Source organism: Vidua chalybeata, chromosome 5 (genome assembly GCF_026979565.1).
Source record: "Vidua chalybeata isolate OUT-0048 chromosome 5, bVidCha1 merged haplotype, whole genome shotgun sequence".
NCBI lineage: Eukaryota > Metazoa > Chordata > Aves > Passeriformes > Viduidae > Vidua > Vidua chalybeata.
The window spans coordinates 40,560,085-40,583,203 of NC_071534.1; the positions used below are offsets into that span (position 1 = coordinate 40,560,085).

At 35.0% G+C, this 23,119-nt stretch overlaps 1 protein-coding gene across 10 annotated transcripts in view; it reads right to left on the minus strand.

The window, feature by feature from the left end:
* Positions 1–23,119, minus strand: part of MON2 (MON2 homolog, regulator of endosome-to-Golgi trafficking) — a 105,614-nt gene that overhangs the window by 80,607 nt on the left and 1,888 nt on the right. For all 10 annotated transcript variants that reach the window (XM_053942728.1, XM_053942730.1, XM_053942729.1 and 7 more), the window contains exons 2-10: positions 11,795–11,858; positions 7,611–7,738; positions 6,692–6,823; positions 5,159–5,288; positions 4,483–4,580; positions 3,159–3,284; positions 2,211–2,405; positions 1,391–1,515; positions 866–1,005 (exon numbers count right to left, since the gene is read on the minus strand). In XM_053942728.1, the coding sequence (XP_053798703.1) occupies positions 866–1,005; positions 1,391–1,515; positions 2,211–2,405; positions 3,159–3,284; positions 4,483–4,580; positions 5,159–5,288; positions 6,692–6,823; positions 7,611–7,738; positions 11,795–11,858 (1,138 nt within the window). The remainder of the gene's footprint in view (positions 1–865; positions 1,006–1,390; positions 1,516–2,210; positions 2,406–3,158; positions 3,285–4,482; positions 4,581–5,158; positions 5,289–6,691; positions 6,824–7,610; positions 7,739–11,794; positions 11,859–23,119) is intronic.

Genomic DNA, 23,119 nt, shown 5'->3' on the forward strand with positions numbered 1-23,119 from the left:
CTAACTCCAGCACGGGATTCCAATTTCATTCGTAAACAATGAAAGGTGTGAGTCTAAACCTAAACTTCTCAATGTTTCTTAAGAAATTTAATAATAGATATGATAGACAATAATTGCACTTATTATCTGGCTTTTATCTCTTTTAAGAAGACACCCTTACAAACTATTTTAATATTGTTTGTTGCTGAGGACTCTGCTTCCAGAACTACGGGAAGAAGCAGAGCGCCTTAACTTGGGATATAAACACCTGCAAAAGCATTAACGGGATTTATTCTTCTTAAAATACAAATATACCTAGTGAAATGACAAAACCCTGTCTGCAAGAAAAGAATCAATTCTTTTCAACATGTGTATGATTACAGCTTACAAAAAAGACAGAGATCATTTGTAAAATACACATCTTTCATTCTGCCTCTTGGCTCCCTCACTCCAGTTTTGGCCTTGAACATCCAGAAGAGTTAGTGATTGCCTCCCACAAACACACACTATCTTACTACTTAAATTGCACACTGTCATAAATTACATCCCCGCATAAGGAGACAGAAATCAGACACATTTTTTATAGTCAGAAATTAGAAAAAGGTCCTTCGGAATCTCCCTCTGAAAAGTTGTGAAACAGGGAACCTGGTCACTGCAGAAAACAAGAATCAAGGCAGGAGCACTGCTCTGCTGTCTGTCTATGCCTTCCCCATAATACAGGTAGATAAAATTCCCTGTTTTACCAGAGGTGAGAACACTAGATCATCTCAAGCTAGCTTTTCACCAAAATAAACACAGAAGTACCGAGCTGTACCAGAGCTGAATCAAAACAGAATTCATTATTACAAGAAAATGATGGGAAAATAAAATTATAATAAAGATTTACCAGTTTGGTTTGGAGTTGCTGATGTGTTTCCTGTGCTTGGTACAAGAAATAGAGACTGGATAAAGGACCCCAGTGCATTCACAATATCACGGAAAACTTTAGTGGAATGTTGCTTCATATCATACGACTGACAAAAAGACCTGGAAGGTATTTTATAAAACAGAAAGTATTTGACAAATTGGAGACTAAAATAATATTTTAACAAAAACTCACCCCCATACACATTCCAAACTGCAGACTAAAAGCACATTTTAACAGCAAATATTTAGGTAAACAATAACATTTAATTTTAGGTAAATGTTCCTTTGACACTGCTATGACACAGACATACTCAAATAACTATAATTCAGCCCTTCCTGGATAATAAGCATTGCCCTAATACATTACACAAAATTATCATGAAGAGCTTATTGCATTTAAGTTTCTATACATTTGCAATGTTTTAGGAAGCATTTTCCATTAAAGAAAAGTAGTAAAAATATATCTTAAACTTTATGTAAAAGCAAAAGCCAATATATTTAATACCTTAATAGCTGAGGCTGCACGCAAAGCCTGTGAATAGATTCTACTGCAACAGCTCGTAGCCACTGTGGTTTGTCTGCATCCAGAAACTTAACCAGTAATGACAGAAAGATTTCACATTCCGTTACCTAAAATATATAGTTTATAATAATTAATAAAAAGAAAAATCCTCCTACAAAATATTTTCTGAAAAAAACTTCCATCTCAGGAGTCTTATCACAGCAAAGATCTAAAAAATCCCTGGAATGACTATTTATTCAGAATTATATAAAAACATAACATTTTTGACAAGCTAAGATCATATATGCAATTGTACTGAAGGAGTTAAATTCCTCACAGACATTGCAATAAAGGTCATACATTTGCTACAGTAGACAAATGAAAAATATTTTTTTAAGCAAATACCCAAAACTCGGGACATAAGAACAGCTGAACATGTTTTTATCCACATTCTATCAAAAGCTTTAGCAACTCAAGTCAAAAGCCTCTTAGAAAGTATTAGCAAGGCACAGTAATCATCATTATCTAAAGTGAGGCAAACAACAGAAGATTAAAAGGTTCCCAGAGCCTGAAAGGAAGTTGAATAGAGAAAAGACAACAGCTAATCTACTATGAAATTCATACAAGTCCATGTTAAACAAAATCATACATTTAGAATACATGTAAACACAAACAAACTTAAGAGGAAAAGAGTATTTAGCCTTTTCTTCCCTCAGTAGACATCAACAGTTCCCAAGAATTAATCAATACTACTACTGATCACAGCACTGGCATATACATAGAAAAACAGAACTGCATGAAGAAAATTTGAGTGTATTCTTACCAGCAGACTGTAAAACTGTTTAATCAAAACAGAAACTACTCGCAGCAAACGCATACAGATGGGAAAGTATGGTTTTTCCACTGGTGCTGGGGAAGATGAGGTGGTGGAACCTTGCCTGAATTTGATATTTGGGGAGAAGAGCTTTATAACAAGAGGGCATACCCTTTCTTTAAGAAGAAAACTGAATTCCTGATGCTGAAAAAGAAAACAGGAAAAGTTATATGCAGATATTCCTTAATTGCTACCAGTAGCTCTGATTATGCATCTTATTTACATTTGTAGCTATGATCAAGCAGTCTGAAATCATGTAAAGCTTGGTATAAATTACAATCAGGCAAAGAGAAGGCAGAACTGCGGACACCATTGTAAAGCTACCAAAAATCATGAAATTACAATGGTCAGGTTCATGCCATGCACCCTTCTTGTATTTTGCAGGTTGAAACAGGCTGCTAATATATCACTTATAAATAGAAAAGTTTCTTTAATTTACCTATTGTCAGCTAGTAAAACACATTACTGCAGGATCATGGTGCATTTATATGCAGTAGATAGATGCAATTCACAGTCTCAATTCTTACTTTACAAGTGGGGTGAGGTTAATGTCTTTGTAGAAATAACAATTCCACAAATTTAGTTACAGAGCTGCCATAAATCAGGCATGATAAGAAAATGCATCTCCAGAGGATATATAAACAGCAAAACCAAAAGTGAAACAGAGTAAAACAAGCATCTCTACAAAATGTATGAACATAAATAAAGTGTTTGGGAACTGAAAAACATTCAAAAAGCACAGGGAAATTTTCCGTTAAAATCCCCCCCAATATGTAAAAGCTACAAGTCCTTCAGGAAAACAATATTATTCTTAAATTAAATAGGATTTAATGAAGTGTAGCTTTTACTACCTATATGAGTAAAAGTCTTCCTGTTTTCCGTCCAAGAACTACTTACTTGTAAAAACACTTGTGGAAAGTCATTGAGGACTGACTCAAGAAGTTCAAGTCCAAATGTCCGTGTCATTTCTGTCATACCCACAAGCCAGTAGGGAGCATCAGCATTAACTAATTGACAAAGATCCTTAGAAAGAAACACAGTAACATTGACATTCTCTGTACAGTCCCATACCAATAAAGTTTCCCGAGTTCATAATGAAATCTACACACTCTCCTCTTCTGTGAGTAATTTTCTGATTTCAATGTAATTTTTCTTTAGATACTTTAACATAAATTATAAAACATAGAAAAGACATTTCAAACTGTGCTGGTATCCTTGTTGCATGTGTGTCCATTCCTATCATCAAAAACATCCCAAGACCACTGACTTTGTTAAGTCAAGAACATTTTTACTGGTGTGATGAATGCAACTACTCCTTTTCATTACATACTTGCCTTTAATGTCCAATACCAACCACAAGAAATAGGACTGAACTACAGTAGCAGAATTTTGCTCTGTATTGGGTCTGGCTGAGATGGAGTTCATTTTCCCCACAGTAGTCCTTACAGTGCTGAGCTTCCCATTGGTAGCTAGAAAGGTGCTGATAACACACCACTGTTTTGGCTACATCTGAATAGCACTGGCACAGCCTCAGTGCTGTCTCTCAAGATTTTCCCCCACTGCCACCAAGGGGTTGAGCAAGATCCTGGGAGGGGACACAAAAAATGCCGTCCCGAATTAACTAGAGAGATATTCCATACCTCAGTTATAGAACCTAAGAAGTGGGACAGGAAGGGAGGCATTCCTTATTTTCAATATTTGCCTTTGGGAACAACTGCCATGCATTCTGAAGCTCTGCTTCCCAGGAAGTGGCTGAACATTGCTTGCTGATGCACTTTGCTCATACACATGCAAACTTTTGCTTTTGCTTTACTAAACTACCTTATCTCAACCTATGAGTTGTTTTCCACTTATTTTCTCTGCCTATCCAGCTGGGACAGGAAGTGGTAGAGCAGCTGGGTGGGCACTTGAGAGTCCAGCCAGGGTAAAACCACCAGAGGCTCAGGGGAATAAGAATCTTGAATTTAATGCAGACACGTATGCTTCGCTATTATTTAAGATTTATAGTAAAACATTTTCCAAGGTCACTTGGAATCATTTTCCCATCATTCCCCTCTGATACAGCATATCATCACCAATTAGAATAAACAGCATAAGAAAGCCCAAGGCTCTGGTTAAGGACATTGCCAATATGCCAACAGCAAATTATTGAAATTTCTTAAAGAGATGTAGAAGTACCCGATCTTAACTGCAAACACATAAATATATGCTCCCCAACTACCTGAAAAAGCATATATGCATCCTTAGCACATGGCTTCAGTGTACTGACAGATCTTCTATTACTATTCCCTTGAACTGCAGCTGGCTGGTCAACGACACCTGTGCAAAAAAACAAAACAAAGTTTTGTGAACAAAGGAGCTGTTAAAAATCAAGTACACATTAAGTGTTCATACAGGAATATTCTATGAGAATGGCCAGGCAATTATTCTCCAACTTATCATGTCTATAGAAACAAACATTAGATTGACTAGTAAAGATCATCAATACCAAGCACTGCTTTCCAATGTTCTCTTCAAAACTACTACTGCCTACTATATTTCCCACTCAGTAATCTATGGTACCTGCACCATAAATGACACTTTCATCTCAAATCCTTTTATAGTACTAACCTGAAGACCAGTTCTCACAGCTTGAAAAATAAATCTAGGTTTTATATATTGCTGCACTGAATTGGACTGACATAATGGTGAAGGATTTCATCTCCTTTAAATACAAATAAGTGTATAAAAGACAGTTAAAATTAATGATGTCTGTGGCTTTTTTACAACATCTATAGACATTTTACTACTTCATTATCTGAAAGAGAAACATCCATCAAAATATCTGAAACAGAAACATCTGATACATGTCAAAAAAGCAAGTAAATAAAAGCAAACTGAGTAAGCAGTATGCCCACCTTTGTATCGTTCATCTTCAGCAACCACTCTCTCAAACACGACAGTCACTACCTGCCGCACTGTAGCTGCCGCAGTGTTATTTGTGATATTATCTTTTGTGAAGTGCAATCGAAAGCAAAGTACAATTGCCTGAAAGGAAAAGATACCAGAAAAAACATCATGTTACAACAACACATTTCGTTTTTTAGCTAAGAGGCAAGAAGGTTGATGGATTGGGGAATGCTTTCTGCTACAGTTTGTCAAAAGGTTGTCCAAAAAAAAAATTAAATTTGAAGAACCAAGAATACGTGTTATGGATTTCCTAGCCAAAAAACTCTTCAGTAATCCTGCCCAAAGGCAATCAAAGAGAGGTATTAACTGAACACATTACAATGTGCCAATAAAATTGCAGTCATCATACAGATAATACACAGTAATCATCACACAGAACAACTTGTATGACAATTATGTCAAAAGAACATTAGGATTGTAAGGTTAATCACAGAAAGGTCAGTCAACTCCAAAGCTAAAATGTCATTCCCCTCCTACACTGAATCACAATTCTTTCACAAGCATGTTGTCTTGACTGCTATTATTCCTAAGACGTGCATTTCAAAGTGTCATTGCACTGGCAATGACCTGAATACTTTTTCCCACTGGGTTTTGTTATTACCTCTAACTCATAGTTTAATATTTACCTGTTTTATAATGGATTTTGAAAATTAATATCTGTATATGTAGTGAAACCTGTGTTTCTTGTTCTTCTGTCCATATACTCTGTTCTGGCACTTTCAAGAACCTCAACCACACCCCGCCATAGTGCTATATGCTGTGAGCCAAACAAGATTCAGAATTTTCTTTTGCTTCTTTTTCAGGTCTGTGATTTGTGGACTCTACTCAGATTACACGGCCACATTAGTTTAAAATCTTACAACAACTGAAACATGAACATAAAATAAATGTCTGGCTGAAACAAATTTTCTACAATGTAATCTAGAAGAGAAACTTACAATGCAGAGTTTCACAATTCACAGATGGTAAACAATGTTGCTTCTTCAAAGAGAAGAAGCTTACAATTTAAATTAAAATGACTGGGTCCTTATTTATTGTTTTAGTTGAAACGTAATATCCAAAATGTTTCATGTTTAAAACTACGATCCCAAGTTATTACTGAAAGAGCAATAACTGGACTGTTTTCAAAAGAGATTTAAGGCAGGGTGGAAAGCAACTTCTTTTAACATTTTCTCTGTTAGTGAGAATGTACACTGTGCCATGTGCTCTGATTCCAATTCAAAAACGCAACAAATTTAACAGATGAGAAGGATAGGCATTAGCTCAGTGTTTTTATTTCAAGCTCCTATTAAGTCAGAAATGCATTATTGTGGAAGAATTACAAAACATATTCAGAGTCTAGCCATAAAGACAATAGCAACACAACAGAATCAAGAAAGTCCCTTCCTCGTTCATTATTTTCACATGCTTCATATGTGAATTTTCCCCATCTTTCCTCTTGAGTATTACAAATTCTATAGCTAACACCAACGAATTCTTACCTTGGACAGTGCTTCATCATGCACAACTGTATTGGTTGTTAAAAGTACAAGAACTGTCTGGAGCAATTTAAGTTCTTCAAGACTGTTCTCCATCAATTGCCAAAGCATATTAATAATGTTTCCAGCTGCAGCCTACAAAGAAACACTTTTTTGTCACCTAATACAATATTTATATGCTGGTATGTTGTGTACATATATAAGAATATCACTGTCACAAAGGTATATCATAACTGAATGTGCCTTTTTGTCTATACTGTAAGACTAAATTGAGAATATAAAGCCAATTTCATTGTCATAAGCTTCCTGAAGTATTTTTAAAGAATTGACAACAGAAATGTCTTAATATGCAGTACAAATTAAAACATGTACTTAATTCTTTACTTGGAAATATGGAAGTCACAGTAAAAATATATTTTATCCTCAGAATTCACTCAGAGAGAAAACAGCGTAATTTTACATTATGCAAGCACAACTGAAGGTGTATTTTAACAGCATTATTTTCATCAGCTTCCTATCATGGCATTTACTGCTGAAGAAAATGTGCATCAATTTTAACTTATTTTAAAAATAAAATGTAACAAAAGCACAATAATGTTATTGCACAGAGTATACTTTGTGCATGCACAAGGTTCATTACATGTTCAGTTCCTGCAGTATGAACTAAGAAGGTGAACTAAATGAGATGCTTTCAATTTTCATTAATTTCCTTCTAGAGGTTGCTATATTTCTTCACCTTTTTTTTTAGTGGTGTAAAAGGTTTTTCTTTTAAATTATTGAAAAATAGATACGAGTAAAATATTTTGTGGACTATGTTCATTAAAATACAAAGAGCCTCCTAAAACAACTCATTCACCTTCCATTTGAGGTCTATATTTTTCACTCTGAAATATTTCTGGTTTAGCATAAAGATTGATCTTACCTCCGAAACAACTTCATGAGACATGAGCCTCTGTATGGCTGCTAGACACAGCTGAGTGATCTTTGGTTCTTTTGTTCCACAACCCATCAGAAAAGGCTGAACCACCTCTGAGCTGTTCTCTTTCAATGCTTTCAAAGAGAAATATGGAAGCAGTCAATGTTTAATACTTTGAAAAATACAATGCAAAAATTGTTAATCGCACCTATTAACAAAAAGCAATCTCTAGTCTTGTAAATTTGGGGTTTACATGTGGACCACATGGAAAAGCCAAGTGAAGACAGACACTAGGCTGACACAGCTCACAGCTCATTTACACAATTACCCTGGCCAAGGCTCAAATTCCAAGCACCTTCTCCCTTACACACTCAAGTGACTTTCCAAATCAAAAACATCCACTTAAGATTCCATGTGGTTAGCAAGAAGGTGTAAGGTTCTGTCAACCCCAGAGCTTTTCCTGGCGTTGCCACAGGAACCAGTCTCAGACTGGTAACACTGTCCTGCTCTGCTTCACCTCAGCACCTAATGCAGGAGCAACCCAGTCTGGCACAGAGAGACATTCCAAAGCACAGGGCAGCAAGGGGAAGAGCAAACTGCCACTGACAAAACAGGGAGAGACTAGACTGTTTGTATCCTAGGTACATTCAGCTGGCGGTGAATTTGTCAAATGCTGTTTTAGTGATAAAGGGTAGTTTCTTAAAATAGACTTTTGCCAGGAGAAAACAAGTTTCCATAAACCTTTCCCTTTCTCTCTCCCCCATTTTTTGTGGGATTTTTTTTTTTGGGGGGTTTTTTTTTGGGTTTTTTGGGTTTTTTTTTTTTTGTTTTTTGTTTTTTTTTTTTCTTGTTTGTTTTTGTGGGGTTTTTTTGGGGTTTTTTTTGTTGTTGTTTTTTTTGTTGTTGTTGTTTGTTTGGTTTTTTGTTTTTGTTAAGGAGAAAAAGCTTCATAATGAATACAACATTCTACACTGGCATTTAAAACAGGCTTTTTTTTTCCCATAAAAGTAATTCAAGAAATGTGATATAAGAAAATTTAAAAATATGAAAATACTAAAAATATGAAAGAAAGGCATGGCTCTGACTGATGAGTGGTTTTTCATTTGCAAGTATGTTTGCTGATTCATGCAAACTTCTAAGATTTTAGCCGCTCATCAGCATTTCAGATACTAAAAATTTCCTCACAGTTGAAAGTTCAATGTGTGTTCTTACACTGAATGTCATACACTGTGTTTTAGTCTATGTGTAGTAGAAGAAATGTATTCATGAAAAGTTTCACACTCTTTTCAGAGGACAGTAGTTACCACAAACAAAAAATACATTCTCACATAATAATGCAAACATGATCTATATGACTAAGCATCACTACAACTTATTTGGAAAAAAATTAAACAAGTTAAAACTACAAAAAAATACTTTAGTCATATTTTCCAACTGAAAAACTGACTCAGAAGTTTCTACAAAAAGGATAGGCTATTATAAATTATGGATGCCAACTTTCTATAAGATCATAGTTCTTACAGGGTGATATCAACACACAGTTTCATCAGCCTCTTCAGAGCCAGTACAGGCTCTATGTCCAGTTGACATTTTTGAACTGCCATTAAATTCTAACCATCAAGCATAAAAAAGCAAGCAAAAAGATACCACAAAACATTTATCTTTAACATGAGACTCAAGACACAGTTCTGAATGGCAAAAATGGCATGAGTTAATAAATAACAAGACAAAGAATAAGTTTAGCCTTTTACAATACTTTCTTCTATAAGCCATTAAAAGCAACAATCTCACAACAGAATCTATACAAGTATTTTTAATTAATGGAGCTCAAAAATTAATGTTTTGTAGATCTTCTTTGGTACCTATCTGGTTTTATAGCAACCAAGCACATAGGGTGATTCTTGGGGCTTTCCTGTTCAGAGGGTCTGGAGCTAAAATTTGATGACCCCTTCCAACTCAGAATATTCTGTGATCACATGATTCTGTGGCTGTATTAGCTTCAGTCTTAAAATGCACAATAAATTTATTATTGCCAGGTCTGCCTCCATTTTGCTACCAATTTATGGCGGAATATATTAAAAAAGAAGTCTACCTTATTGAACCATAACAAGTGAGAAGTTTTTGGAAAGTATAACTTAACTGTTCATTTCATCAGCAAGACAATAATTCTGATTTAGAAGAACTCCTAAAGCATAAATTTTTGCACATCTCAAAGCCACATGGAAATAATTTCTCAAATTTATCTCCTGTGATTTAACGCTTTCTCCTCCTCTGGAATTTCTCTAATTCTTATAAAAAAATAAAGCATGTACATACTGCCAAGAATGAAGACTTTGAAACAGCTCAACTTTATTTTTCAAAGAGAAAGAAAAAAATTAGATCAATGACCCCAAAGTTCTGGCAGGTAAAACATATCCCACTGAAAATAACAAAAATTTTAAGATTTTAATAAAGATTTTATGCCTGCATCTATTTTCCTAAAAATTATAATCCTACACAATTAAATGCTTCAAGAAAGTACCAGATCAGCTTATTCAAAACAATCTGATACTTTTGTTCTTATCTATGTTAGTGAAATGACAGTTTACATCAAAATATTTAAAAAATCATAACCTGATCAAAATATTTATTTGTATTACTAGAATGTCTTGTAGATGCTCCTAAATCTAGCAGTCAAAAAATATTCACTAGATTTCACAATTACATTGTAGCATTTTGCAGTTTTATTATTAAAAAGTGATATATATAATTTTTCTTCAGAAGATTTTAAATATTAGATAGACAATCTCTTGACACTACCTTATGTATAAGATTAGCTTATAATTGATACCTCAAAAAATACAAGAGTTCATAAAGAATTGAGTCTGTTTAATGACATCATGCTTTAACTGTGGAATGTTAGGATAATGTGCAGGCAAAGTACATTTTCCCACTACAAAACTGTGGAATAGAGGAAGAAAAAGTTATTATCCTATTAGCAAAGATTAACTAATCAAAATAACTTTTTGGACCTGCTCGTTTCCCAAACCTCTTAACAACAAATCTGTGCAGGTTTTTTGAATGAAATAATAAGTACATTCCAGTTCAAACTTTCCAAGAGAAAATTATTTTTAAAAATTTACCAACTAAGAGAAGGTGTTCCCTCAAAAAGATGAAAGCAGAGACTGCCCATCCATGACTAAATTTAATGATCTTTCCTATCTCTTCCCTTTGAAAATTGAAAGACAGACAAATTTGCAGGATTAGAAACTAGCTTTCTAAAACACAAACTTCATTATGCAGTAATATGTTGACAGCTTCCAAAATGGCTAACTACTGCTTTTTTTTCATTTGTGTATTTTGATATAGCTGACATTACCTGGCATATTTTCCCACTTATGTCAGCATTCATGACAGCAGTAAAAACAAAGAAAATGAACAAATAAAAAAGAGGCATTGAAGTGAAATACTGAGGAGTGGGTCTGTTAATTCAAATAATCCTAGAAAACGCCTCCTTAACACTATCTGATTTATATACCTCAAAACAAGATATGGTTTAGTAGCTATTTCACTGGACTTTCCAAACAATCCAGCATTTCAAGGATTTTGACTACATCTGGGGTAGACACTCAAGTATTGATGCAGGGCTGGCCAAGGGCTTTACCAGCAACTGGCAAGAAGCCAACTTTATAAAGCTGAAGACAATCAGGAAATATTGTTTTAAGCACTTACAAAGCTGCAGCTCACAAGATATGTCCCATCCCTCAAGGCATTGGAACATCTTAAATTGAATGACCTTGTCTCAGATAAAGATGGATTTTTGCCTGCCAGTTACAAGTCCCCAAAGGCTGGACTAATACATAGATGTGGATCTCCAGAACTTCACACAGAGCACTCAACCACAACAACTAAAACACTGAGAATGTAGGGCCTAAGTATTTCATGTTATTTTTCTAAGTGAATAATTACTTTTGTAGAGCATCAACTGAAAATGGAGCCCTTCCGCAACATCCTAATAGCATTAACAAGAAACAAGTAGTGTTAAAAAATTTCTATGCTACTGAATTTTTTGCTAGATGCCCAAAAGTAAAGCATCAATAATATAGCACACACTGAAAGACATGTAGTATTATTAGACATATCCAAGACATCTTTTTAACATTTTGATCTGTAACACAGATTATTTTTCCTATTGCTCAGCAAATAATTACCTGCCAAAATATCTGTGTTTCTTGCAGCTATTGTTTTCACTTTTATTATTCCTGATTCAGCAGCCTGGAAGAAAAGAAAACAAGTAGTTTAGATGCGATATCATACATCAATATCTGCAAAGAAATAACAAATTTTGTAAATAAATAAAAAGGTATAGTCTCAGATAAAGAAATGTGTTTGCAGTGGTTTCTACCAGCAGAGCTAATGCAGAAGTGAAATTTTTGTAGTTGCTAGAATTCCTTTCTAGAATTCCACAGGAAGGGGCATATTCAGAAATTTTAGAAATCATGATTCTCACTGTATTACTTTCCAGTCTTATGAATGCAAAAAAAAAAAAAAAAAAATCACTAGTAAGCATATACACTGTTACATAGTCTCTACACAGTTTCGAACTACAATTATAAAAATGAAACTCATCTTCCCCCTGGATTCTGGCTCCCAAGTGTCCTATACAAAAGACCCCAGGGCAATGCCGCAAAGGTGACTTTCTAACAATACTGTGTTCTTCCCAGCATGCCATACAGAGCACAGCACCAGTTCCTCCCCTTTCCCCACAAGTATGACTTGGCAGAGCAGCAGCATCATCCTCTCACTCACCCACTCCAGCAGGGCCAGGGCTGTGGGCTGGGCGACAACCAGGGCTGCCCAGCCCAGCCAGGGCATCACACACGGCCCCAAGGGAACAGCAAGTCCCTCTCCAGTGCCCACAAACACTTCCCTGCAGAAATCACTCAAGTCATGCTCTCTAATGGAAATCAAGCCAAACAAGAAATGTAACATCTAAGCTTTGCATTTCAAGACTATGACTTCTGAAAGCTTTGTGTACAAAACACAAAATATATATTATACATTGTGCCTTTCTCGGTTTTTTTGTGGGTTTTTTTTGTTGTTTTTTTTTTTTGTTTGTTTTTTTGTTTTTTTTCATTAATACACTATAAGCCTCTGGAAAGAATTAAATAAATCAAAAGAAATGCAACAGGTTTTCCCAAATGACTGGATGCTAATTTCTGGAAAATACTGTTCTGCAAATTTGAAAGCACACTTCCCCTTTTATTTCAGCTTTGTATTTCTGTGTGCTTTTCACACTAAACATTTCTATTTTTCCTCTGATATTACTATTTAAAGATGTGTGCTGTCACCACATAAAATAGATTAGCAAAGCAAAGAAACTGTGTCATCAGAAATATGAAAATGATAGTATGTGAAGTTTTACCAAGTGTTCATATTCACTCTCCATCAGAACATTATTCCAACAACGTTTCACAGAAAGTCATGTTAAGGTGACTGTACAAATTGACAAATATTTTAATTAAGAGCTGACATACATATTTCTCAAAATAGCTAAATGAGAAATGCAAAGCTGAAGTTTTTTTTGTTTGGCTGTTTTTTAAAAAGTTTTTATTTCCCAAAACAATATAGGAAGACTAAACACTCCCTTAAAATCCTGGAGATTTATTTAGATTTTTCTGAACACAGTTTTCTACTTCAAAAATAAAGTAAATAATATTCACAGTGCCTGATTAACCATACAACATGGTCAAACACAAAGCAACGTGAACATATATATTTTGCATACGTAAAATAAGGCGTGCCAAATGCAGCTCTTATTTATTTTAATTATATTAACTTAATGTGTTGAAGTTCTTGTCACAACACTTTGTTCCTATTAATTAATATGAAGGATTTGTCACAGTCCAACTTCAATTATCTTTCAACTAAAACTAATCACAATTACTAATGGCAATTGATTTCTGTCTTGCCAGGAGTGACAAACTCATTCTGATTCAAAGAAATATTAAGCCTGATCATATTAGTAGCATTCACAAACACCATGCACTTCGCACAAAAATTTTCCAACATAATGGCTCTCAGTTGTTTCCATGCTGGCTTTATATAAAATAGTATACATTTGGGAAAAAAAAGATAAAACAACACAACTGCTGAATATAAGCATTCTTCTCCATGAGATACAGAAATTTGTATGTTCATCTGCATTATGCTATGGTTTCTATTCAGAATCCCAGTTTAAAATGTTTACAGTTAAAAACTAATTACGCCACATACATCCTACAAAAGAAAAACAAAGTACTCTACTGTATATGCAAAAGAGACAACATATTAACATTATAAAAAATACCTCAGTTGATCACAAATAGCCAACAGAAAACATGAAAACTATAAACAGTTCTAATCTGTACACATGAATGTAAAAGTGTGCTGGGATTGCATCAGTTTAAGTGGCAAAATAAAAGATATATTCATAGCTTTTAAGTTTACAAATTTACATCAATTACTATAGCAGTTTACAGGACTGTCACATGAGAAAAGGATCTTATAAAGCACTAATCAAGGAGACAGCACTATAGTGTGTGTATTTATGGGTACAAATATGATAATTTACTTTCACATGAATATAAGACACAATGTTTAAATTTAAAGCAATCACTAATTTTAGACGTAATATTACCAGCTTCCCTTAGCACCACAAGTCATAGTAGTCTAACAAGCAAGTCAGTTCTCTCTTTATTTTGAAAAGAAGCAAATATATGTAATTCCTGAAACATAACAAAGCTTAAATGTACTTAAAATCTTCAGCCAATTAGATTTCCAATTCTGTTGCTTTAATAACTGTGAAATTAACTGATATAAAATGTCTCAAACACACACCTGTCATTATTGAGTTTTGGTTCTTGTTTCTCCTGAAGCAACTGCAGTATCCAGTCTGGAAAGGTGAAATATTGATGAAGAAGAGAAATTGACTCTCAGTGATAGCACATATTCAAGTCAATCTCTCCCAGTACTTAGATCTGGTTTTAATCAAGCAGTAGATAATCCCACAGCAAAATTAAACAGGACCCTCTAGGCTCAAACACTTGCCCCATCATCTTTCTGCATCCATGCAAATTACCAAGTATTTGCTGATTATATGGAAATCACTCTCCACAGGAATCAAAGTAAGGCAAATAGAGAATTTATGTACCAAAAAAAAAAAATTAAAAATCAGGACAGTGCAGTTTCAAGTAGACTGAAAAGATGTTTGTGCATAATATCTATCTCCTGGCCTCAAAGTTCCTCTCTGAATGTACAATCTGACAACAACATTCACAGCTGCCTTACAGATAGAGGTTCTCTGCATATGAGAGACCATGATGTGGAAATGCATAGAGACTTTCAAACACAGCCTCAGGAGATTCTTAGATCCAAAACTCTTCTCCTAACAGACTTCTCAGTCTTCAGTTGAAAGAGGGAAGAATTTCAGCCTTCCTGTCATTAGATATGCTGTGAGCATCTTCCTGTTTTTGGAAATTTTTACTTTGTTTAGGATCTAAAGCACTTATCAGGAAACAGAGGCAGGTAGTATCTGCTCAGGCAATCAGGAAGGAAAGATTCCACACATCCTCAAGCAGAACTAACATTTACCAACATCCAGGTAACATTCACGAGCTAATTTTTTCCACATTGTAGTCTGTGTACATATATTTAAAGATCTGTAACTCATAAATCACATATGAAGGTATTAGGATAACTGGGATATTCAATTCAACATGAATTCAACATAACGTAAAGGCAAGCCATCCACACCCTGAGTGGTAAGTGGATCTAGAGAGCACTAGTTCTTCAAATCTGTCTTCCGGGACACCGTGGAAGCTCTTAAATCCAGCTGCAGCAGGCAATCTACATTATCTAAAGATACCACTAGAGCTAACTCCATGACCATCATAGCATTATCCAATGGCAGCCCAAGAACAGGACTTGTCTTGGCAGTACAAAGAATAATGGCACGGCATATGCTTGAACATTTAACTCTCTTGGGCATCTTGGACCTCTGTTGCAATGTGTAGAGATAGGCAAGTAAGGGACCAGAGGTGTCAGCTGGGATGTGACCTGACAGTACATCAGGTGCTCTGCAGTAATCTCTATGGATTTGTAATTACTCTGGGGTAAACATGCAAGAGTTACCCTTCTTTTACTGAAAAATAGTAACATAGTTAACAACTTTTCCTAAGGGAAAGGTGACACAAAATTTGAATCTAAAGTGAGAAAAAGCAATTGTTGTCTCTGCCATAGAAATTGTTTCTTTAAAAGTTTCAAACCAGGATTAAAAAAAAAAAATTAAAAGGATAAATATGGTGCTCTTTAAAGGAAATTTGTATCTAACAATTAGGAACAGAAGTCAACACCTTTTTGACTTTATTAACCAAAAAAAAATATATTCATATAAGGATATTTAATGCAACAATCAAGCATGTGCTAATTTCTACTAAGGATTGATCTAACATTAAGAATATTTTTGTATTAATTTCTAAATGTGATAGCATTGTTACCAAAAGTTAATAAAACCAAGAATTTTCACTTCTAGTGCTTTTGAATGACCATTTGTGTTTTCATTGTACATTAGAGCAAACTTCTATCTCCAGAGACACTAAAATTGTTGTAACATTTGCAGTCCTTACCACACAAGTTATTGATTTCTCTATTCTCAAAAGAAAAACATTCAGGAATGATGATTTGTATTGGTATTTACATTATAATGTTTACCAACCTTTTATTAAGACTGGATAAGAGTAATAGGTTATCTGTAGTCACTTCCATATCTATTGCATGAAATAAAAAGAGCAATTTTTTTATATCCACGATTGTCTGCCTTTCCAACTGGAACACTAACCCTAAATCCAACAGTTTAGATAAGAGGTCCTTGTGTCTAAAGTAGAATTTCACTTCATCGTTATTCTGGCTTGCTGTGCAAAAGCACATTCTGGACCATTACTGTACTGCTACACTATTATTTGAAAAGAACACACAAAAAACTCCTCACTAAATCTGTCTCATGAAAGCACTCAAGTGTACCACATTTGTGTGTAAAAGCACTGTACTTGCCTCCTGTATTTTTATCTTCCTCCCCCTGAGTACAATCCCAACTCTGACCCTTCTCTTTTATATACACTCATTTTACATATAATTTAAAATGGCAAAATGCCAGTCTTGATCTGACATTGCTGTGCACTCACAGGGGTTTATTACACTGAACAAGTTATCATTTTGTTACAAAATTATCATGAATTAGAAAAAAAACATTAACAGATTTTATCATACACTTTCTTCTTCAGCTGAAGATTTAAGATATTGCAGTTTATGTTTTTTTGTTTTTCAAAAACACACAACCTTGTTCATTTCCAGCCTTAGTGCAACTATATTAGTTGCTCTCATATTCAGAGTGCTCTTTCACACTTGACAGGAATGACTACTCCTCTGGCCCATTAATCTGAAATTGTCAGTTTGCAGTACCAGTAGCCAACTCAGAATCCTGAAGGTTAACCATTACTAATGCCAGGAGAATTGCCAGAGTTATCTGAAGTGCTCCAGAGCTGCTGCCTCTGCAGCTGCCTCACATGACGTGAACATAAAGATATTCAAATACAAATACTTACTATCACAAGTTTTCATTTGACAGTCAAAATACTACACCTCAGCTGGAAAGAACATCACATATAAATTAAAAGATCAAATCACAATGCATAACATAAAACAACTCATTACCAAACAGCATTAAGGTAGACAGAAAGGCAAAAAAGCTAACACCTGAAAGAGAAGAAACACAAGCCACTTAGTAACAAATTTTTAAGTTCTTCTCCCTTCAACAGATAGAACAAGAATGTACCTCATGTGTTGTACTGTATTCTATATAAATTACATGGATACCTAAGTCTTATGTATAATACATTATCCATAGTCTATCTTAGGATAAGGATATCCTGAGAGAGCCCATGTCTACCATTAAGAGATTTCTGAGTGATCCGTGCAAGTACCACACAACTGATTTTAAACCACTGAAACAGAGCACTTGCACTTGAAATGTAGTTACATACTTTTGACACAACAATTATCATTCTATGTTAAAAATAAAACAACACCCTGTTTCAGAGCTTTAGGAGACATACAGTTGAAGTTCAAACTAACATTGCCTTCAGTTTGTCAATTGCAACAGATGAGACCAGGCAACTTTTGAGGATTTGCCACAAGTACTATATTCAGTCAGCAATGTCCATTTGCCAGACACCTGATAAAGAGAAACAACAGCTGACAGGTCAGGCACCAGTGGAGAACTGGAGTCACCAAGATTTCCAACTTCTGCTACAAGTTTCCTGTATAATTTTCAAGAAGCCATGGGAGGCAGATGGGAATTAAATCAGAGATTAAGATGCACAAATTTAAATATTTAGACTCCCATTACAATGGAGACTGTCTCTCCTGAATGCTCCTTAATTCTTAAAGCATCTCCTTAAGCTAATTCAGCTGACCCACTAGCAGGGGCTCAATGCAGAGGTCTAAGCTTAGGCCTCTGTAGCCAAGACAACTACACGCAGACACCAGAAGACCTATGCTCTTCTGAACCAGAGGCTGGAAGCCAAGAAGAAACATTTTTGTATCTCAAGTGGCAATGTAGAACACCTAGTGTGTAGGTGTTCTGCACAATCAATGAAGCTTAGACACCCAACATCAGGCAACTTAATCCTGCATGAAAAGTGTAACTTGGAAAGCAGAAAGACAGACTGATATAGTGAAACTTTTAACAATTTTCTTCATTCGTTAAATTTCAAGGTATTATATGGTGAAGAAACTTGACCTGTGTGCCTTACGTGAATCACTTCAGAACACGTGACATTTCTTCTCATAGACTAAAATGATCACATGAAACTTATGATTTACAATGGACCGTGAAGCTTAGAACACATCTGAATAGATGTTTTCCCCTAGAAATGTAAGAATTTACTTTTAAAAACATAATTTTGAAAAAATACTACTGTATAAAGGTCAATATTAAATAAAAATCACTGCAAAATTAATGGACTCCAAGCATGAAGCTAGCAGACACAGCAAATGGTAAAGATCAGAAATTATAAAAGAAACTAAAAGAGGTATTACAGATTACTGGTTTCAAGTTACCAGTTCAGCTATGGGCTGGCAACTCAAGAATGCTACAGAGTAATCTCCAGTCACATGCACAAAACACATGCTTTAGTGCAATCTGCCTAAGCATGACAAAATACATTTTACAGAGCATTGTTTCTTATTTCAAAAGAACCCTTAAAATATTAGTTAAGTGAATACCCATTAAAAAAAAAAAAAAACAAAAACAAAAGAAACCCCTCTAGTTTTCATCCCTTTAATGTTGTGAAGACCTGAAAATAAACCAACCTGGAAAGTCCGGTGTAGGTCGAATTTCTTGTAGGCTATAGTGTCAGAATTACTTAAACCATTTTATTCAAAAAATAAAGCAGGAAACCCAAAGACTTGGTTACTCCTACAGAAAATGGTCTATGTCTTCTTGCCTAGGTTCATTTGGCTCATCCTTTTACCACTAAAGTAGCTCGAATGCAGAGCACTCAAAAACCATTCAATGCTATAAGTACATCAAGTGACTCAGATGCTTATATCACAAGACAGTTCAGCATGTAATGTTTTTTCCTGCAATATGTCTACTGCACTATGTTCAACAAAATTTCTGAAATATTATTACCATTACAGAACAAACAGCTAACAAATATTCACATGTGTTTTAACTGTTCCTTCCAGTTGCATTAGGAATCCTAATGATCCCTTTGACATTATATACTAAATTAAGTGATCTATATCTTTTTAATGTGTGCTTACCTTTTGCAATACATCCTCATGTTTAGTTTCACACATCTACCCAATGACATCAGAGGTTCTCTAAGAAGGACAAGCTTCCCAATTAAATTTTTGGCATTAGCTTTAAAATGTATTTGGCATATCATTCCTGAACAAGAATGATTTAACCCAGGGGACTGAATTGTCACATATGTCAGTCAATGCAAACAAGACTGGACTCCAAAGGAAGAAATATAGAATAATGCTCATCTTCACACAACACATAGACTCTCAGAAAGGGCAAATCTTATCTCTTGCCACAGGCCAGTCCACACCACATCTACTGTAATTAAATAATTTAAAGTTTGCTTTGTCCAGAAATCACCTACCTTTTTAACTTTTACCCTGTGAGCTTTGTGAGGCTACTTGCCTGCAAGAAGAGTTACTTATAAAAGAAGAAAAAATAAGATTGCAAAATTGGATTCTATTATTTTTCCTAGATACAGCAAATTATAATACACTTACAAAAAGATGCCTATGTGCCAAAGGTGCACAACTCAAGAAGTAGCTAAGTAAAAGCAATGCTGCTCCTTCAAACAAGGACTGGGTAAAGAAACACCACAGTGAGGCTACCAAAATCTTTCTTCCAAGAGACTCAAGAGAGCATTTCTACTGACCAAAATATTCAAAGCTAATTCTGTGATGCTCTTCCAGTGGAGGCAAGTTGAACACCACTTCTTTTCCAGCCCTATTACAGCAACAAACACCCTAAAACATACAGGCACCTGCAACCCATTACACAACTGCCAAGAAAAGAGCACGCCCTGGCCCAGGCCAAGCTGATCCTGTCAAGGGATGATGCAGTAGTCCCTGTCTGCCCCAACATCACCAGCCCTCTGCCTTCCCCTCTCCTACCAGCACAGATGTGCCTGAAACTATGCAGGGAGCTGGAAAATAGTTAATTTTTATGTTATTTTTTTTAAACTCACTTTGCTTTAACTGCTATTTAAAAGTCAAGAAAAAACCTGAGACAACACAGAAACTACAAGCCTACTAGAAAGCTGCAACTGCTTGATTGGATCTGTGTAAACAGCAAGGATTTACATACAACTGGAATTAAGGCTGCAAGAAACTTCTGGGTATACTTATTTTAACTCAATCTCATTATTTTAACTCCATTATTTCTGCCAATTATAAATATTTCTCCCTTGTATTTCTAAATTTTTTAATGCAGTGGAATTATCAAACCAAATCAGATGGAGTTTACTGAGAAGTATTTTCATTCTCTAATAAGAAACAGCAGGTAACCTATTTAGTAAATGAAACCATTTTCAATTCTGTGATAAGAGAAAATTCTTACTCCAGTTCACTAAGGAGAGCACCTCCAGCTTTCCACAAATGCAGCACACAATACCAAAACTCCAGTCACTAGCAGGTTAAAACAGTTTATAAAGCTCTATGTATGCAGCACACAATTCAGGGCAGCATAAGCAGCATTGCAATACTCTTTAATATAGAGCAAATCTCAGAGCCTACTATATTAAAAATTATGTGTTAATGATCAAGTAGTATTGCTTTCTATGAGATACACCAGATTGAGATGACATCAACAGGATTGATGCCTGTACCAAAGACTGTTTCATCCTCTGTAATTTCAAGCTCCAAAAGACAGGGTTTTATTTACACTTTCCTGAGAATTTCTATCCCATCCATGGCTAGCATCTACTTTTCTAATTGGGCAACAGAAATACATCATGAAAATACAAACATATTTTTCAGCAATGTCATTATTTGTATGTCTGTCAGTATAAACAGGTTTGGCATATCAGAGACATAATCACCGTATCACTTCTTGGTCATGGCGTATAGCATTCGTGCCTGGTACACTTCTGTAGTTAGTGCTGATCTGAGAAACTATCAAACATAAAAAACATCTAGCAACAAAGAGAAATGGGTTTCAAGTGTAATAGTAACTGGTATTCTCCATACCCTTAAGAAAAATAAGTCTGTTACATTATTTAAACCCCAAACATTGTCAGCAATATATTTTCAGCAGCTCCTATTTTTAAAGCCTTAAATGGCATAACCTAGGAAAATCCTACTCAGATATTATTTGTTAACACAGAGCATAGACAACATCCTGTTATTTCACAGTCAAAAGCTCTAACTAAGGGGAAGGAAGTTGGCCATATTTGTGTCCCAATTTTAACACTGAGAGTAACTCAGTAATTTCAACTTTTCTTAACAGATTATTGAAGTCAGCAAAAACCTCAGACTCTACAGCTGTAAGTTACTGGACTTACAACTACATGATTTTCACATAAACATACTAAGAAAACTTTACAGACTCAGAGTAACAGAAAAAATGAAATTAAAGTCCTCAAAACATCAAGGAGTTAAAGTTCCATTTTCAATAAAGATTCATTAAGAACTCCCTTCTACTTCCTAATTGAGGATAAGATCTAGATCCTATGGTTGGTTGTCCCCTTCTCTTCTGCATCAAAACCCCATCCTCACCCTCCTCCTCAGAAAGAACTCCACTAAACTTCTTAGGCTGTGCCATATACATGCCTGTTCAAAGAATCATTTAATATTGTTTTGGTGTCTCTGAACCTAAGAGATACTGCATAGTTTTGTGATAACATATGCATTAGAAAGGTGTTTAAAGAGTGCAAACCAAAACCCTTTTAACAAAAAGAGCCCTGTTTTTCTGACCATACAACTGGTCTAAATCCTTACAGCATTGGTTAAAGAATTTACTCAGGTTAATATCTGAGCAACAGGCAGAACTGAGAAGTACATTACTACTTTTATCACAGCAATCCCATCAGTAAAATTCACTTTGTAGAATTTTAATACTATTAATATAAAAACAAAACAAACAAAACCAGAAGAGACAATTCATTTTAGAAGTGGCTGAAGATAACAACTATGAGCAAAATCTTTGACTGTATCAGACACTAGAAAGATTATGAGAAGCAGTTTACCTTTATAAAGTACCTATCAAATCTAACAACTTTGATATACATCTCATAAGTATTCATTTGGGACTAGGAGTTTTTCAATAGTTTTATCCCAGTATGGTAAGCTCATTAAGTGACATGAAAGCATGCACATCAACTGCAATACAAACTCATATATTACAATGCATGTGGGAGAGTTTAGTTACACTGCAAGTTAAAAAGTGAGCTCATAAGTAGTATGAATTTATTTTTAAAAGCCAGTATTTAAACATGGTTTAAAAAACTGGTGCTGTTTCAAGTCAGTAAGAAGAATATGCCATTCCTCTGATCATTCTAGCCAAATCTGATCATGATCAGACCGAAAGCATGCAATTAAAATATCTCTTTAAGCAGCTGAGATTTGACCAAAAAAAAAAGGACACCCATTTTCTTTAAAACTAGAACAAAAAAAGGGCTTCCAGAAGTGAGGAAGTAAGATCGTTTCCTGCAACTGTATCATGCATCCTACTGTAAGACTGCTTTCACCTCAGACTCTTTGTAAGAGCACACAACTCCCAGCAGAAAGTCCCACCTCCTAATAAACATCTTCCAGTACTATTCCAATAAACCTATCCAAATTCCAAACAATTGTGAAAAAGTTTGTTAAGTGCTTTTAATGAAGAAAGCTATTCAAATTGCTGTCAATTTAAAGCTAACAACACAAAGGTTGAACTTACACAAGAATATGATAAAAGTACGTGCAGTAGTTAC